This window comes from Budorcas taxicolor, chromosome 11 (assembly GCF_023091745.1).
Source record: "Budorcas taxicolor isolate Tak-1 chromosome 11, Takin1.1, whole genome shotgun sequence".
Taxonomy (NCBI): Eukaryota; Metazoa; Chordata; class Mammalia; order Artiodactyla; family Bovidae; genus Budorcas; species Budorcas taxicolor.
This window is the reverse complement of record NC_068920.1, coordinates 63,757,171-63,776,717: the sequence shown is the minus strand read 5'-3', so window position 1 is coordinate 63,776,717 and position 19,547 is coordinate 63,757,171. Positions and strand designations below refer to the sequence as shown.

At 38.5% G+C, this 19,547-nt stretch overlaps 1 protein-coding gene across 1 annotated transcript in view; it reads left to right on the top strand.

Moving 5' to 3' along the window:
* MGAT4A (alpha-1,3-mannosyl-glycoprotein 4-beta-N-acetylglucosaminyltransferase A) overlaps window positions 1–19,547 on the top strand; it is a 113,360-nt gene that overhangs the window by 43,989 nt on the left and 49,824 nt on the right. The window contains exons 2-4 of the mRNA XM_052648829.1: window positions 6,021–6,188; window positions 7,572–7,712; window positions 18,290–18,423. Of these exons, the coding sequence (XP_052504789.1) occupies window positions 6,021–6,188; window positions 7,572–7,712; window positions 18,290–18,423 (443 nt within the window). The remainder of the gene's footprint in view (window positions 1–6,020; window positions 6,189–7,571; window positions 7,713–18,289; window positions 18,424–19,547) is intronic.

Sequence of the window (19,547 nt, the reverse complement as noted above, 5' to 3'; positions counted from 1 at the left end):
TCCTCGGAGCTCTTAATATCTCATCTCTTGAGAGATGAGAGACGAGATCTTGGGACCCAAGGAATTACATAACAGTGAGTGCCCCGAGTTTTCTTTTTGCTTCTTACATGAGGAGGGAAGGGAGTAGGGCAGAACAGCATTAATTTGCAGGCTGCTGGAGTCTAGACCTACGTTGAGGACAGTATTGGGTCCCTCAGTGCTGCTCACCCAGTGGCTCAGCATCAACTTGGAGCTTGTTAGAAATTCTCAGGCCCTGTGTCAGACTGGAGAAGGAAATGGCAACCCACTCCAGTATTCTTGCCTGGAAAATCTCATGGACCGAGGAGCCTGGCGGGCTACAGTTCATAGCATCACAGAGAGTCAGACACACCTGAGCATACACATGTCAGACCTACTGAATCAGAATCTGTGGAGGGTGGGGCCTGAATCTTATGTTTGACAGGCTCTTTCTGGTGGTTCTGATGCACAAAAAGGTTAGAGAAGCAGTGAGATACCACCCCTTGTTTGTGATTTTTAGCTCTCCGTTCTCCTTAAAACATCTTCAGATTCTGTTCTTCTAGCCTGTTTCATTTGGTCTCCTGGCTTTGACTTTTCTAGGCTTTAGTCCCCTAAACTATCTTCTGAATCCAGTTACTTCATTTTTTTCTCTAAGAGATCTGTTCATGGGAAAGTATCCATAATTTCATATAGGCCTTCTCCTTTCTCTTTAAAAATGGTTGTATAAGAATGATGAAGGTGGAATAAAATGTTGTCAAAAGCAGTGACTTTTTGAAGTGTGCAGCTTGTTAAATTTTAGAATCTGTTACAGGGGGTTTTTATATATTTAAGAAAAACTTTTTCTGTATGGAATAGTTCAGTGTAGTACCAAAGAACAGAGGGATGGATCAGATGGTTTGTCAACCTTCTTTCCAGTGCCAGAATTTTATTATTTAATAAATACTAAAATTAAAACATTTAAAAGTATGTTTAATTTTTGATAATTTTAATTTCAACATAAAAAGCCAGTTTTTAAATGTTAGCTCATAGAATTAAGTAGTACCACCCAACATCTTGCTGATAACGATGAAAAAAAGTTTTCTGTTTGACTTTTATGTACTACATATTGGGTATTAGTTATTAGTGAGTGCTTCTTTGTGTTAACTTTTCACCTGTACTATTTATAGATTTTTAAATTGTTGAGTCTGAAGCTATTATTGTTGAACCGTATGAAATTACCATTTTTTTTTTGTCAAAAATGTTCAAACACCAGCAGTTTCATGTGGTTCAGCTAGTAATTCTTTGAAAACCTAAAGGTACTCTTTTCATTGGAGAACTGACTTGATTACTGATTTAAAGAAATGAAAGTGATTTCTTTAGAAATTTTGTATGTTTCAGATTCTTAGGTTCACGGAATGTGATTTATACTTTTAATGTCTAATGTGGGTATGTGCTTTTCTACAATTAAGAAAAAAGAAGCTAGATTCAGTCTTCAATGAAAACAAGCCAGTGACCCAAACCAGGGACTTTCAGTAAGGTTGTGTAAAAGTTCCCTCATGGCTTCCTGCCAGTTTCTCCCATAGAAACAGATCGACATGATTCAAAGAAATACAGAAATAAACATTTGGTCAGTAATATTGAAAACAGGACATCGTCAAACACATATCACTAATTTGATGGAGGTTTTTCTCTATTATGATAGAGCTTGAACTTTTTCTGAGAGCTGGTAAGCCACTCTCCCCAAGAGAGTAAGGTGGTACTATGGAAAATACGCATGGAGAAAATTCTGGAAGTCACTAGTAATCCTGTGTTCGGGTGGACAGTGGAGGATACGCTGGGAGGGATGGTTGTAGGAAAACCATGTGTAACTGTTCCCTGATTACAAGAGTCAGTGGTGTCCCTTGGAATTCCAAGCAGGACTAGCTGAGAGCTTTACTGCACAAAGTCTTGACTTAGGTAGTGTAGACTTGCTCTGATGTCATGGAGAGCACACTTTTTAAAGTTTATTTTATTAGAGTGTAGTTGATTTACAGTATTGTGTTGGTTTCAGGTGTACAGCAAACTGATTTAGTTATATATATATATACATGCCTGTTTAGTATTCTTTTTCATTATGGTTTATCACAGGATATTGAATAGAAGTCCCTCTGCCCTACAGTAGGACTTTATTGTTTATCCGTTCTCTATAATAGTTTGTACTGGCTAATCCCAAACTCCCAAGAGAGAACACTTTTATTATGAAAGGGTGGAGTTAGAAGCAAAGAACAGATGGGAACGAGAAGGGAGATGACCCATTTTGAACACTTTGATAGCTATCTATATGTTGTGGATAAGAGTAGCCGTAGTGTCTGAATCTGAAAGAAAATGTGTGTGACTCTCAACCCAAAACATCTTTTCAAAAGCATGGCCACTTCACCTCAAAGTGGGGGAGGCAGATTGGAATTTGGAGTGAGGGTCTTTCCTCTGCTGGTACTGGCTGGTCTCCCTGCTTGGTGAGGCTGGCCTCTGGGAAGGTAGTTTCCAAAAGTACCAAGACGTGCATGTAGGGCAGAGAGTGGCCTCAGGCCCACATCCCTCCTACCACAGAAGAGCTGCTGAAAGACCAAACCTGTATGCCATCCCGTCCTCCTGCTTACTTTTAAAAAACGCCTTATTTTTTAAAAAGTTTCAACTAAGATGGAGTTATAACTTTTCTGTGCGTTTTACGTATTGTGAACATGTTGCCTCTTGTTGTTTTATCCGTCTGTAGAAACTCGTTTCTTTTCAGAACCAGGTGAAAGTACATTACAGAAATCATGCCTTTTTACTCCTGAATAATTGGATTTCCTAAGAACAGGGAATTCTCTCACTTTGCTACAGTCAGGTGTCAAGTTTTAAAAATTTATGCACCATGTTACATACTCTGTAGTCTTCTTTTTAAAAAAAAAATCTTTGCGCCACACCATGACACATGTGGTATCTGAGTTCCCTGACATGGGATAGAGCTTGCATCCCCTGCATTGGAAGGTGAAGTCTTAGTCACTGGACTGCTGGGAAGTCCCGGTAGTCTCTCTCCTATTAGTTTGTCCCAAGAGTGTTCTGTATAGCATTTATTTATTTATTTTTTTTCTGTTCAGGATCCCATCCAGGACTGTCGTTTGTATTTAGTTGTATCTTACAATGTTTGTCTTTCTTTGTCTTGCATCCATGTTTGATTCTCACTCAAATCTGTTATTGCTTGGACAGTTGCAAAGGGGTGATTTTCTAACATTCATCCGTTTTTCATAATTTAGAAGCTGGCATTCCATTGTAAGAAACACTTTTCTGTCATCTGTTGATTGTTATTTATTAAAATGGACTCACAGATTCATACTTTATTTAGGGGGTTAAAAGTCATTCAGTTCAGTTCAGTCACTCATTTGTGTCCGACTCTGCGACCCCATGAATTGCAGCACGCCATGCCTCCCCGTCCATCACCAACTCCCGGAGTTCACTCAAACTCAGGTCCACCGAGTCAGTGATGCCATCCAGCCATCTCATCCTCTGTCGTCCCCTTCTCCTCCTGCCCCCAATCCCTCCCAGCATCACGGTCTTTTCCAATGAGTCAACTCTTCACATCAGGTGGCCAGAGTACTGGAGTTTCAGCTTTAGCATCATTCCTTCCAAAGAACACCCAGGACTGATCTCCTTTGTTCTGATACTTAAATTGCCCTGAATTTGGCCAGTGAGAGCCCCTCAGGGAGCTTCCTGTGTCCTTTTGACATATCCTGTCTTGTTTTTTAAGTTGAAGTATATTCTTTCTTTATTTATTTGGCCATGCTGCAGAGCATGTGAGATCTTAGTTCCCCAACCAAGGATCAAACCCCTTGCGTCGAAAGTGCAGAGTCTTAACCACTGGACCACCAGGGAATTCCCTTGGCCTGCTTTTCTTTTTTAAATAACATTTTCTTACTTGACCCAAGTGTGCGCCAAGTTTATCTTAAAGTTATTTCTTCAAAGGGTTCTAATCCTTTATTAGTGGCAGGTGTCTAGAAGCCACTATCTTGGCACCTTGTCGGTGGTAAGAGGTAAAGAGGGAAGAACTCACAGGATAGTTCACGCGAGCTAATTTTGGACACAGTCTGCTTGGTGTGGTCAGCCTTGGTCCCCACTGTCTGCACCTGGCAGTCAACGTGGTGTTCATTTCTAGAGCCATATAGTGCATTCTGATCTCAGAGTAAGTTCCCTGTTACTGCTTCTAGATTTTTTGAACCTTTTAAAAACATTCTTCTACATGAAGTTTAGGATGACGTGTCAAAAGTGAAGTTCCAAATTCTTTTGCTATTTTGAAAGGCGTTGCATTTATTATTTAGCTTAGGGTAGGGTTTATCTTTTTTTATTTTTTGCAAGATTAGGTTTTCCCACTTAGCATTAATAACTAATTTTTTTTTCTTCCATTACAGACTCTAGGAAGAGGCTTATAGATTTTTTTCAATTTAATTTTTTAGGCATATCGTTTTTTATCATATAACCCTTGAGTGCCTCTTACCGTATAATTGTTAATAGTTTTGTGTTTGTGAATAGTATTTGTGTAACATTTCTTTTGTTGTGAATGTACATGTATGGAAAAGTACCTAGACCATGAATGTATCGTAATGAATTTTATATAACCACTAGCCAGGCCAATGACTAGAACCTTGTTGGCACGTTGAGACTCCCCGTATACCCTTTCCTAATCACAACTCCTGCCTCCTTCCTTCCCTCCTACAGCTAGCAAATTAAGGAAACTAAAGCTGTTTACATTGTTCAATACAAGGAAACATGACAGTTAAGCAGGAAGACCTTATTTGCCACAAAATTCTTACGTGATATTTACTGTGTGGTCCTTTATGTAAGGGACAAGGTATAAGGCAATTGACTGTTTTTTAAGACTAGCTTTATGAAACAGGAAGATTTCTTTTCCTTAATTCTCTTTCTTACTGAGTCCATCCTTAAGTAAAACTGAGATTACAATATGAATTAAAAGTAGTCTTTCCAAGATTTGTTTCATTTAGATGTCAAATTAGTAGTAGCCTTTGATTATCTAGCTTGATAGAGATACCAAACCGTTCTGGTTTAATGAGGTTGTGGAAATTGCTTCACCAGCCTCCGCTCCCTTTCAGCGTGGCTGATCAAGATAAACGCATGGTTTCTTTTCTGAGATCTCTTAGATTTTGGTGTCCAGTTCTGTCTTGGGGCCTCTATACATGGTGTACTTTGTATATAAGCTGTCTTGTTCTGTTATTTCAGTGTTTACATTTACCCCCTTGTATTTCCCAGAGTAGGCTTTCCTGATGTGCGATTGTCTCAAATTCAAGTAATTGACTTTTTAAAAAAATTGTATTTATGTTTTTGGCTACGCCTCTTAGTTGCCACATGTGGGATCTAGTTCCCTGACCAGGGATCAAACCCAGGCCCCCTGCATTAGGAGAGCAGAGTCTTAGCCACTGGATCACCAGGGAAGTCCCTGAAATAATGGACTGTTGGCGTCTTACATCTACCTGAGTGATTTGTTAGGCATTAGGAATTTGACGCCAGTCTGGCCTGCGGAAATTTTTGCTGAATAGAAAGTACAGAAGAAACAGCCTATGGATGTGGATGGTTATGCTATAAATGTTATATTCATTATATTATTAGATATATTATCATCAGTTTCAGTGATTCATCTCTACTTTCTTACAAATAGGGTCTTTATGGTCGTCTGTACCTTTTAAGAAATGATGTTGGTATCATGCGTGAAGTGTTAGTTCCAAAAACGTTGTCTTTTTCTCCCTATCTTCAAGTTTCCAAAGTGCTAATTAGAAAGTGCTCACATTCTTACAGATATTGATAGCACTGTGTTACTGGTGGCTTTGTCACTACTTTGTTAGCTCAGACTCTTTTTTATTTTCAGTTCTGTCTCAGTGAATTAAAAAATGAGTATCTGTTTCTGAAAAGTGCAGCTTTAAAATTTCTGCTGTTACAGTTCAGTTTTGATTATAATGGTGTTTTTATGTTTTTTTTTTTTTTTTAAGAAATGCACTAATAACGTCTAGTTTTGTTTTTAGAAAAAGTGATTGCTTATCAACGAGAATTTCTTGCCCTGAAAGAGCGTCTCCGAATAGCTGAACATAGAATCTCTCAGCGCTCTTCTGAACTCAGTGCCATTGTACAGCAATTCAAGCGTGTGGAAGCAGAAACAAACAGAAGTAAGGATACAGTGAATAAGTTTTCAGGTACAGGCACTGTTTTTGTTTTATGGAAAGATTATATTTTCAAAGAGTTATGTGAACTATTCTCTTTGAAAGCTGTCTACAGTTGCTTATCAGCCAGCATTTGTTAACCTCTGCAGAGAGAAAAATCACCATGCAAAACTCTTTCTATTGTTGCTAATTATAAAACAATTTTATTAATTGCTAAATTTGATTTAAAGAGAGTAATATTGTTAAATTTCAGTTATATATGTTTTATTAACAATAGTGAAGAAACAGCATCTTTTTAAAAACATACAGTATGAGGCTAAAATTTAACTCGGTGTTTATGATCCTTTCTGTTGTGACTTGTATGGACTTCAGATGAACTCTGGGGAATCTTTGAGCTATTTGAAGCAATTAGTGCTCTTAAGTATGACTTACAAGAAATAAAAAAGACATAGTTTTACAATAGGTACTTGGAATTCATAAAAGTTAAATTCCTAAAAGGGAAATTACTGAACAATAGGATAAAAATGTTTTCGGGGTTTTTATGCTGTTCTCAATAGCTGAAACATTTATTATATTATCACCACAATTTAATATATTATATAATCTGCTGATTTAATTTGAAGGTGAATATTGTTGTCTTGTGATTTGTAGTTGTTGCTTTAGCATAAGATTAAACTTGAATTTCATGTATGATAGTCCTTTTGCATTTCTTCTGTGAATTTTTGGTTCTGAATTTTTGGAATATTTTAATGGAGTTTTCATATTGTCTTATATGAAATTATTGTCGAGGCTAACAGTCCTTACTGCTTACTTTCTTATGTCAAAAGTTAAGTTCTAGTTCAGTGGAATTTTAAAACAATATTCCTTATCCTATCAAGGTTTTATTCTCATATTATATTAAATGGTTCATTGGTTCCTCTCATAAAAACTGAAAAATGATTTTAAAGTTATGAACAGTACCAAAGATTCTCAACTTCTGTTGTTTAAATTATTGTACTTGAATTAAAAGAAAAATCTTCCATGTGAAATTTTTGGCAAATGTAGTAGCATAAAAAAGTGGAAGCTACTGGTGGTGATTGTATTTATTATTATTACATTTTATGAATGGGTCACTTGTTTAAAGTCTGTCTCCCTGGGCTTGAGTTCTGACATATTACAAAGATGAGGAGTCCATGTTCCACCTTCTTATAGTGCCTTAACTCACATTTCTAGCTTTATCTAGACTATTCTCAACATCATGACTCTGTGAGACTCTGGTTGCAAGTGCCATGGGAATCTAACTCACCACAGCATGAGAGAAAAATTTAGGAAAGAAAATTCTTTTAGTTTTCATGTATTTTTACTGCTGTCGTGGTAGCACCCATAACATCTAAAAGTAAGGTATTACCATGGAATGATTATACTTCTGTGTTTCAGATGATACCCTAAAGATATTAAAGGAGTTAACAAGCAAAAAGTCTCTTCAAGTGCCAAGTATTTATTATCATTTGCCTCATTTATTGCAAAATGAAGGAAGCCTTCACCCTGCCGTACAGATTGGAAATGGACGGACTGGAGGTATGTTTATTTCGTTTCCTACTGTAGTTGCGTTGCTGGTCAGAACTGTGTCTTGGAGTGTTATGTGGTATTAACTTTACTGAGGCTTTCAACGGCTAAGTCAAATATCTCTTTGTAAATGTCACATTGCACTTGAAAATACACAGGTTATTTTCAAATATCTTTTGATACTGATTTCTAACATTAATCCACAGTGATAAGAACACACTCTGTATGATTTCAATGCCTTTAGACCATAAAATTGTTTTTATCCCTGGATATATTCCAGTGTCTCCTAGTTTATAGTCTATGGGAACTTGAATTTGTATCCTACTATTGTGTGAAAATTGTATAAATCTTAATTATGTTCAGTTGGTTCATGGTGCTTTTCAGGTCTACTATATCCTTCTACATTTCTGTCTCTTCATTCTGTCAATTTTTGAGAGTTTGATATTGCAACTCCAACTAAAATCTTAATTTATCTACTTAAAAAATAATTTAAAAATAAGAGGAAAAGGGAAAAATGCACATTAGTACTCTTAGTTGAATAGTCTCCATTTAAATAGTTAAAAGCAAATTAAATATTTGTATATTATATAAATAAAATTAATTTATACCAGCATCCTTGTGCAAAAGAGCCATTTGTGAATCTTGTAGCATTCAATATGCTTACTAATAAAACTTTAATAAAAGTTTTAGTTTATTAAAAAAAAATCACCATCTGGGTAAGATGCCATAGCCATTTCATGCATTTGTTGTTTTAGACTATTTATTTATTAATAAGAATCAAATCAAAAGAAAGCAGAAGTATTTTTAAAGTTATTTAAGACCTCTAAGATCTCTTATAGGTTCTTTTATAGTCAGTTCTTCTTGTTTCATGAATGTGACATTCTCTCTCTGTTTTGAAGTTGCTGTTTCTATCCCATTTGTTAAAGATTTTTTCATCATAAATATAATAAAATCTTAGTCAACCAGCCTCTCAGTAGTTAACAGTCTTATTAAGCTGAAACTGTTTTCTAAAGATAGAAAAAGCAGACAACTTGGGGAAAAACAACCAAGAAAACCTGCAGATTTTCTTTAAAAATTTTTCTTCCTTTATCTTTAGGCAATGGTTAATATTTTTCAAGTAATATAATCCTTTAGTTATGTTAGGAAAGCTATTAACCTTCTACTTAGAAACATTCTCCTAGAAAAGTGATTTTGTATGTAATTTCTGGGGTTTTGTGGAGCCCTAAAACCTATCTAGGCACTGTACATGAAGAACTTCAGTTTATTTATTTATTTAAATTATTTTTTTGTGAACTCCCCAGTGAGCCTTTTTTTTTTTTTTTTAAATTTTTAAATTTTTTGGCCACACCACTTGGCGTATGGGACTGAACCTCCTCCCCGTGCGTTGAAAGCACAAAGTCTTAACCACTAGACTGCCAGAGAAGACCCCAGGGGCTTCAGTTGTTCCAGATCAAAGAAAACTGCTTTTTGCTTACAATTCTGTTCTTCCGAGGTTAGGCTGATTAAGGATCACTACTCAACCAGTGCATCCTTCTCGGAGTAAAGGGGGAGAAGATGGTCAGGGCAGCTACTGACCTCCTCAGGAAAGGAATTCTCACATCCACCCATCCTCCCGCAGATTGAGATCTGCAATAAACAGGCACAGCGAGCACAGATGGGTCAAAGGCCCTCTTATATAACTAGGGTTCCCAGATAGTTAAGAAAACCAACATCATGAATGACTTAATGACTCACAGAGCAAGCAGACTGTAATATTAAGACATATTTTCACAGGGATTAGAGGTGACAGCTCATAAGGGACTATTTATAAAAGCATCGGTTAGACATCTTTGTGTTTTTATTTTGACATTTGTATTTTTAAGTTTCCATATTGTAAGGATAGTTATAGCTGAAGATCAAATTAGTGATCAGAAAGATGGAGCTGGCTGTGGAGTTCTTCTGGAATGCAACAGAAAGGATACAAAGAGTTCAGACAAACATTCTGACATTTATCTAATAGGAATATGAGAAAGAGAACAAAGAGAGTGAGGGGGAGAAATAATCAAATAAATAGTAGAAGAAAATTTCTTTGATTGAAGAAACACACGCATCTTCAGATGAAGGACTCACTGCTGGGCAAGGAGGTTGAAAAAAGACCCTCCACAGGTTACCTATCAGAATGGCATTACTGATTGGTAGAGGACAGTGGGTAATTCTTTAAATATTTGCTGACGTTAAAAGGGAAAATGGGGAGACTCCTCTCGCGGTCCAGTGGCTCAGACTCTGTGCTCCCAGCGCAGGCAGGCTGGGTTAGAGCTAGATCCCACATGCCTCAACTAAGGGTCAGCATGCCACAGCGAAAGGTTGTGGCGAACGCAGGCTGCAACCAAGACCCAGAGCAGCCAAAAGAAAAAAAAGTCCATGCACTTGTGTGAGTTTCAGTACACAAAATCAGATGTGATTCCTAGTCTTGTGATCCTCATTCTGCTAAAGGAAGAATGCTTTAGTCAAATAATCAATTATATGAACAGTTGTATAGTTAAACAGTGTTAATGATGTGAAGGATGATTTGAGAATGAATAGAAGGAGTATTAATTAAAGAGTTTAGTCTTGAAAACTACATTTGACCTGAGATCAGAGGAATAGGTGGTTTACTGGTAAAGATGGGTGAGTTAGTTTCCTGTTGCCGTGGAGCACCTTACCACAAGCTTGGTGACTTGAGACCACACAAATTTATCATCTTATAGTCCGGGAGGTCAGAAGTCCTAAAATCAGTGTGTCAACAGGAGTGTGTTTCCTTTGGAAGCTCTGGAGGAAAGTCCTTTTCTTTGCCTTTTCCAGCTTCTAGAGACACCTACGTTTTTTAGTGTGTGGGCCCTTTTATCTTCAGAGCATAGCATCTTCAGATTTCCACCGGATCTGACCCTTTAGCTTCATTGCCACACCTTAGGGCAGCACAGATTGTTGGGATATGCCAGTACCTAAGCTAAAAACTGTTCGTTAGGGTTTTCACAGTTTTCTTGGCAGCTCAGTCGTGTAGTCTTTTCCCACAGATCTAACTGGTAGTTCTGTGAGTAAAGGAAACCACACAGTTGCTCTATGATGCGTTTCCAATGAGTCATTTAGTTTTTAACAAAGATAAACTGAGTAATTGAAGAAATGCCAAATTAAGGTTGTTCTTGATTTTTAAAGGAAGTAAGTACTCGATTGAAAACTTGCTGGAAAATTGAAGAAAACTGATACAACTGTTGATATCTCTGTCAGTTTATAAACTCCATGAGGCAGTGGCCTTAGCTATCTTATGACTGTGTTTTATTTTATTTTTTTAGACGCTTTATTTTGTATTTCAGTTCAGTTCAGTCGCTTAGTCATGTCCGACTCTGTGACCCCATGGACTGCAGCAGGCCAGGCCTCTCTGTCCATCACCAACTGCCGGAGTTTACGCAAACTCATGTCCATTGAGTCAGTGATGCTATCCAACCATCTCATCTTCTGTCATCCCCTTCTCCACCGACCTTGAATCTTTCCTAGCATCAGGGTCTTTTCAAATGAGTCAGCTCTTCTCATCAGATGGCTAAAGTATTGGAGTTTCAGCTTCAACAACAGTCCTTCCAATGACCTCCCAGAACTGATCTCTTTTAGGATGGACTGGTTGGATCTCCTTGCAGTCCAAGGGACTCTCAAGAGTCTTCTCCAACAACATAGTTTAACAGCATCAATTCTTCGGCGCTCAGCTTTCTTTATAGTCCAACTCTCACATCCGTACATGGCTACTGGAAAAACCATAGCCTTGACTAGAGGGACCTTTGTTGGCAAAGTAATGTCTCTGCTCTTTAATATACTGTCTAGGTTGGTCATAGCTTTTCTTCCAAGGAGCAAGCATCTTTTAATTTCATGGCTGCAGTCACCATCTGCAGTGATTTTGAAGCCCAAAAAGATAAAGTCTGACACTGTTTTCACTGTTTCTCCATCTGTTTGCCATGAAGTGATGGGACCGAATGCCATGATCTTCGTTTTCTGAATGTTGAGCTTTAAGCCAGCTTTTTCACTCTCCTCTTTCACTTTCATCAAGCGGCTCTTTAGTTCCTCTTCACTTTCTGCCATAAGGGTGGTGTCATCTGCATATCTGAGATTATTGATATTTCTCCTGGCAATCTTGATGCCAGCTTGTGCTTCCTCCAGCCCAGCGTTTCTCATGATGTACTCTGCATAGAAGTTAAATAGGCAGGGTGAGAATATACAGCCTTGATGTACTCCTTTTCTTATTTGGAACCAGTCTGTTGTTCCATGTCCAGTTCTAACTGTTGCTTCCTGACCTGCATATAGGTTTCTCAAGAGGCAGGTCAGGTGGTCTGGTATTCCCATCTCTTTCAGAACTTTCCACAGTTTATTGTGATCCACACAGTCAAAGGCTTTGGCACAGTCAATAAAGCAGAAATAGATATTTTGCTGACACTCTCTTGCTTTTTCCATGATCCAGCGGATGTTGGCAATTTGATCTCTGGTTCCTCTGCCTTTTCTAAAACCAGCTTGAACAGCTGGAAGTTCACGGTTCACATATTGTTGAAGCCTGGCTTGGAGAATTTTGAGCGTTACTTTACTAGCATGTGAGATGAGTGCAATTGTGTGGTAGTTTGAGCATTCTTTGGCACTGCCTTTCTTTGGGATTGGAATGAAAACTGATCTTTTCCAGTCCTGTGGCCACTGCTGAGTTTCCCAGATTTGCTGGCATATTGAGTGCAGCACTTTCACAGCATCATATTTCAGGATTTGAAATAGCTCAACTGGAATTCCATCACCTCCACTAGCTTTGTTCGTAGTGCTGCTTCCTAAGGCCCACTTGACTTCACATTCCAGGATGTCTGGCTCTAGGTGAGTGATCACACCATCGTGATTATCTTGGTCATGAAGATCTTTTTTGTACAGTTCTCCTGTGTATTCTTGCCACCTCTTCTTAATATCTTCTGCTTCTGTTAGGTCCCTACCATTTCTGTCCTTTTTTGAGCCCATCTTTGCCTGAAATGTTCCCTTGGTATCTCTGATTTTCTTGAAGAGATCTCTAGTCTTTCCCATTCTGTTGTTTTCCTTGATTTCTTTGCATTGATTGGTGAGGAAGGCTTTCTTATCTCTCCTTGATAGTCTTTGGAACTCTGCATTCCAGTGGGTATATCTTGTCTTTTCTCCTTTGCTTTTCTCTTCTCTTCTCTTCTTTTCACAGCTATTTGTAAGGCCTCCTCAGACAGCCATATTGCTTTTTTTGCATTTCTTTTTGTTGGGGATGGTTTTGCTCCCTGTCTCCTGTACAATATCATGAACCTCCGTCCATAGGTCATCAGGCACTCTGTCAGATCTAGTCCCTTAAATCTATTTCTCACTTGCACTGTATAATCATAAGGGATTTGATTTAGGTCATACCTGAATGGTCTAGTGGTTTTCCCTACTTTCTTCAATTTCAGTCTGAATTTGGCAATAAGGAGTTCATGATCTGAGCCACAGTCAGCTCCCAGGCTTGTTTTTGCTGACTGTATAGAGCTTCTCCATCTTTGGCTGCAAAGAATATAATCAATCTGATTTTGGTGTTGACCATCTGGTGATGTCCATGTGTAGAGTCTTCTCTTGTGTTGTTGGAAGAGGATGTTTGCTATGACCACTGTGTTCTATTGGCAAAACTCTATTAACCTTTGCCCTGCTTCATTCTCTATTCCAAGGCCAAATTTGCCTGTTACTCCAGGTATCTCTTGACTTCCTACTTTTGCATTCCAGTCCCCTACAATGAAAAGGACATCTTTTTTGGGTGTTAGTTCTAGAAGGTCTTGTAGGTCTTCATAGAATCATTCAACTTCAGCTTCTTCAGTATTACTGGTTGGGGCATAGACTTGGATTACTGTGGTATTGAGTGTTTTGCCTTGGAGATGAACAGAGATCATTCTGTTGTTTTTGAGATTGCATCCCAGTACTGCAGTTTGTGATGGCTACTCCAAGCACTCTTGTGATGGCTACTCCATTTCTTCTGAAGGATTCTTGCCCACAGTAGTAGGTATAATGGTCAGTGTTATGTGGCAGCCTGGATGGGAGGGGATTTGGGGGGGAAATGGATACATATGTCTGTATCGCTGAGTCCCTTAGCTGTTCACTTGAAACTATCACAACATTGTCAATTGGCTATACCAAAATACTGTTCATGGGGTTCTCAAGGCAAGAATACTGAAGTGTTAAGTTCACCCATTCCAGTGCATTTTAAGTTGCTGATTCCTAAAATGCTGACATTCACCCTTGCCATCCCCTGTTTGACCACTTCCAATTTGCCTTGATGCGCGTACCTGACATTCTGGGTTCCTGTGCAGCATTGCTCTTCACAGCATCGGACCTGCTTCCACACCAGCCACATCCACAGCTGGGTGTTGTTTTTGCTTTGGCTCCGTCTTTGGCTCAGCCTTGTTTAACTCAATGAAACTATGAGCCATGCCATGTAGGGCCACCCAAGACGGATGGGTCATGGTGGAGAGTTCTGAGAAAACGTGGTCCACTGGAGAAGGGAATGGCAAACCACTTGAGTATCCTTGCCTTGAGAACTCATGAACAGTATTTTGTATTTGAGTATAGCCAATTAACAATGTTGTGATAGTTTCAGGGGAACAGCAAAGGGACTCGGCGATACAGACATATATGTATCCATTTTCCCCCAAACTCGCCTCCCATCCAGTCTGCCACATTAACACTGAGCAGAGTTCCCTACTATACAGTAGGCCCTTGTTGCTTATCCATTTTAAATATTGCAGTGTGAACATGTCCATCCCAAACTCCCTCTCTCTTCTTCCCATCCTTCTCCCCAGCAACCAAGAGTTGTTTCTCTGAGAGTTTCTTTCTATGTTGTAAGTAACAACTGTGGTTTTAGATTGTCTGGTACATTACAGATGTGTTACAGATGCACAGTTCATACTTGAATGGGAAATAATGGACAGTGAATCAATGGAACAGAGTGCCTAGTCCAGCCCTTGGGCTCTATTTCTGTTTGGCTACTCGATTCACCTTGCTCCTTATGTCAGGATGATGTGTGTGCTTAGTTGCGTCTGACTCCATGTGACTCCATGGACTCTAGCCCACCAGGCTCCTCTTGTTCATGGGATTCTCCAGGCAAGAATACTGGAGTGGGTAGCCATTCCCTTCTCCAGGAGATCTTTCCATCCCAGGGATTGAAACCAAGTCTCCTGAGTCACAGGAGGATTCTTTACCATCTGAACCATGAGGGAAGCCCCCACTAGAAGGATGATATGGCCTTATTGTTCATGTTCCTGATGTTTTTCTTCCAAACTCTGACCCCTTAGAATATTTTCATTTTTACCTTATAAACCGTAGGAGAAGAATTGTAGCAAACAGGACAGGCTGGGTTATGTGGTGGTAACTAACAACTCCCCAAATTTAATTAATTGAAGGTTTATTTATTTCTGCTCAAAGTACATGTTCATTACAGTTAGCAGGGGATTCATGCATCACTGACCACTCAGGATCCAGACTGATGGAGCAGTTGCCGTGTTAAATGTTACTGGCTGCTCTGTTGAGCAGAAAAGATTTCACACTACAGTTCCAGGTACCCAGGACCTGAGTTACACATGGTGGTGACTCATTGTTACTAGTCATGTCCTCTCCCCCCAAGTTCCCCAGCCACTCAGCTGGTGCTAGTGGTGAAGAACCCTCCTGCCAATGCAAGAGACGTAAGAGGCATGGGTTGGATCCTTGGGTTGGGAAGGGCCCCTGGAGGAGGGTATGATACTCCAGTATTCTTGCCTGGAGAATCCCATGGACAGAGGAGCCTGGTGGGCTACCATCCGTGGGGTCACAAAGAGTCGGACAGGACTGAAGCGACTTAGCACACAGCATGCACAAAGAGGACCTTACCACATGTCCAGAAGGCAGGAAAAAGCTGTCCTTTTTTTAATGGCATTTTGTGAATTACCACTAGCATGGATACTCTTAATTCTGTAGATTTAGCTGAAATTAGTACTTTCCTTTTTAGTGCTTTTGGAGACCTTGAGTGCCTTGGTTTAAACTAAAGAATATCTATTTCAGGTCCAAAACAGTCTATTGGGGAAAAATGGCTTCTTCTTTAAACATGCCATCCAAACTTTTGTGTCTATTCTCCACGAAGTTTGGTAACCTTTTAAAATTGCAAATGGATACTGTCACTTCCCTACTTACCACCTTACAATGGCTTTCCCTTGCACAAAACTGAAACTAAATTTAAGGTTATATGTGATCTGATCCTGAACTGATTCCTCTGAATCTAATCTCATTCTGCTTTGGATACGTTCTATTCTTGCTCTTGCATGACTAGCTTAAGACCACTCTCTCTTCAGCACCCAGCTGTTTTCTCATCTTCTTCATCTTCTTTCTCTCATCGTTAATTACCAGCTCAGTTGATATTAGAGAGTCTGTTTGTGACTGTACTGTCTGTAGAGGTACCTTTCCTTCCCCTGTCCTCTGCACATTCTTTTTAATATTACCATGTTTTAAGATTATTGTTGTTATTATTGAGGTGCTACGTCATGTTCGACTCTTTGTGACCCCGTGGACTGAAGCACAACAGGCTCCCCTGTTCTCCACTATCTCCTGGTATTTGCTTAGATTCCTGTCCATTGAGTTGGTGATGCTGTCTAACCATCTCATCCTCTGCTGCCCGCTTCTCCTTTTGCCTTCGTTCTTTCCCAGCATAAGGGTCTTTTCCAATGAATTGGCTCTTCACATCAAGATTATTAAAAATTATTTATCTTTTTCCATCCTCTAGAATGTGTTCAGTAAGAAAGGTCCCTTGAAGGCAAGGACCTTATCTATGTTGTTCACTCTTATATCCCTAACACCTAGAATAATGCCTTGCGTTTAATGTGTTCAGTATGTGTGTTCAAAACAAATATAGCACATCCTTTTTTGAGTCCTTGAAAACTCTTCAGCCCAGAATGAGAGAGGGGATTATGATATTCACACTTGGGGGTTTCCCTTAAGCTATTTGGACCTTAGTATTCTGAACTGCACAATCCTGGTAGTAAAATCATGGATCCATAATCTTTAAGCCTCCTTCTAGCTTTAGAAGTCTATGACCTCTAAGTATTGGGTTGGCCAAAAAGTTCATTTGGGTTATGGAAAAAGCTGATATTTTGTAGCACAGTATCTCCAATAAATTGTTACATTATTAAAACTTCATTTAAAATTTTGCAAGCTACTTCTCCACTGATATATAACAGGGATACTAAGACTTTGAAAGATGTTATTTTTAAAAACATTGTGAAATACTGTAATATATGTGTTCCTAAATATTACTGTGCTATGCAGAATTGTGTCATAAAATGCTAAAAATGGGGTTAGGATCACAATACTCAAAAACACTGTCAGTTGCACATGAAGAAAAGATAAGCTAATAAAAGCAGTGGCACAATGTCGCACATGTTCAATGAAGAAGTGCATACACACTACAAGAAATAGATATTCCATCAATACCTTGTGAAAAAGACTTGAGGTTTGCTTGTTAAAGTGGGCTTCAGAGGGACTGCAGCTTGGAAGGTTTTTGTGAAGTGGTGCAAAGTGGGTGGACTGAAATCTGGTGGAAAGTTGTAGCACCAGAAATAGACGGGTGTGGTTCTTAGCGTGCAGTGAAGTGAGACAGCTGTGCATTATTTTTACCCGGCTTGGTTCACTCTTCTGAACTCAGTCCAAATGGGTACAGTTTTCTGTGCTCACCTAGTAAGTGTTTTTCCCAGGGGGAAATTGCGTACAAGCCAACATAAAATCCACATCACGCTCAAATTGTTCTCTAGTGTATTCATCATGTCGGAAGAATGCTTCAAAACAAGCATTATGGTAGACCAGACTGTAATTTTAAGACTTAAAGTTGCGCAAATAGTACGCAGTTTCCGCATTACCTCACTTGGTTTCTGTAAATATTCACACCTTATGTAGCTGTCGTATAATAACCAGGAAATTAGCATTAATGCTGTTAACCTTGGCTCTTACTCAGATTCCGTCATTTTATTACTGTTGTTGCTGTTATTCTGTTCCAGGATCTAACTCAGGATCCCGTATTTCATGTACTTGTCAGGTCCCCTTAGTCTTCTCCAGTCAAGGACAGTTCCTCATCCTTTCTTTCCTGGTCTTGGTGGAGTATCCCGAGTTTGTATCTGTCTGACATTTCTTCATGGTTAGATTGAGGTTATGAATTTGGAAAAAAGCCACAGAAGGGCTGTTGTGTCCTCCTTAGGGCGCCTCATACATAACATGTGAGACATTAATTTTTAGGATGTGTTTAATATTTCTAAGTTTTAGTTCTATAATAAAATCTGTTTACACTTTACTGTCCATTTTTACTGTGTGGTTTAATGTCTTTCATCTTTATCAGTTCTTTGACATTATTGCTTTTCTTATGAAGAAGCCATATGGAAAAGAATTACTGTGTAATAGGTACACCTCGTATCTTTGATTATTTTTCTTTCTGAAATGTAGTATATTTTGATCACCCAATTCTTTCTATCAATTTGAGAGGGTACAATTTTTAAATAGTGGAGTTTCTCTGTGTTGTCTTTGTGACATCTTTTAATATAATTACTATCATTTTTTTGTTTCAGTTTCAATAGTAATGGGAATTCCCACAGTGAAGAGAGAAGTTAAATCTTACCTCATAGAAACTCTTCATTCCCTTATTGATAATCTGTATCCTGAAGAGAAGTTGGACTGTGTTATAGTAGTCTTCATAGGAGAGGTAATTATTTGTTATATATATATATTTACCACATATAATCTGTAAGAATTGAGACCATGTTTTGAATATGCTCTTATAAACTTTCTGTATAAAATGTGATGAGCAGCACCAAAGGTTAGGTGGTCTATTCCATCTGACAGGTAAATATAAATCTAACTTGCAATGTGTGCATCTACTTCCTTTCTGTATTCACAATCCAGGAATGGTAACATCTGTCTTCAGTTGGATGGGATTATAAATATAGGTCCTTTACAAACGAGTCTCCATTTTTAGCTCCAGGACCTGAACTTGGAGATTTGCATTGATGTCTTTTGGGAGCTTTGAAACCTGAGAAAGGTTTTGCCGAGGCTGGGCTTTCTATCATTTCTATCCTCTCTACCCCTTCTCTATACTCCCAGGATGCAGCCACATTTTTATAAACCTGTGGCTGATTCATGTTGATGCTTGGTACAAGCCACCACAGTACTGGAAAGCAATTGTCCTTCATTTATAAACAAATGAATTTTAAAAAGTCAAAAAATGAGAAGTCAAACATCATGTTAATGATAAATACTCTATTTTAGTCTCCTCAAAAGATATGGGGAAAGAGTAAATCTGAGGAAGAAGCACCCTGGAATAAAAATTTCCTTAATTATTATATAGAATTTCAGAACATAAGGTTTTATAACTTCATCTGATTCTGGCCACTGATTCCCAACTTTTCAATGTTTCCTATCTCTTTTTAAATGAAAATGTTCTTGTTTATATATAAAGAATAAACACATGTATATTGTTCAAAACATTGAAGAAATGTATATTGAAAAATTGCCTGTAGTTCCTCCATATAGATATAACTACTGTCACTGTTTTGAAATACATATATCTTGAGGTATGAAATATGAAATACAGATATCTTAAATTTTCCCCTCGCTGTATACATATATATAAATGGAATTGTTCTGTATATTTCTTAGTATCATGAACATTTTCCCAAGCTAAAACAGATAGCTATCACACCATCATTGTTATGGCTTCAAAACATTTCACTGTATGGTTTTTAACATTCTTGATGTAATTTCTGATTGACAGATTTAGACCGTTTCACACCTTTGCTATTTTCACACTGTATTGAACATGACTATAAA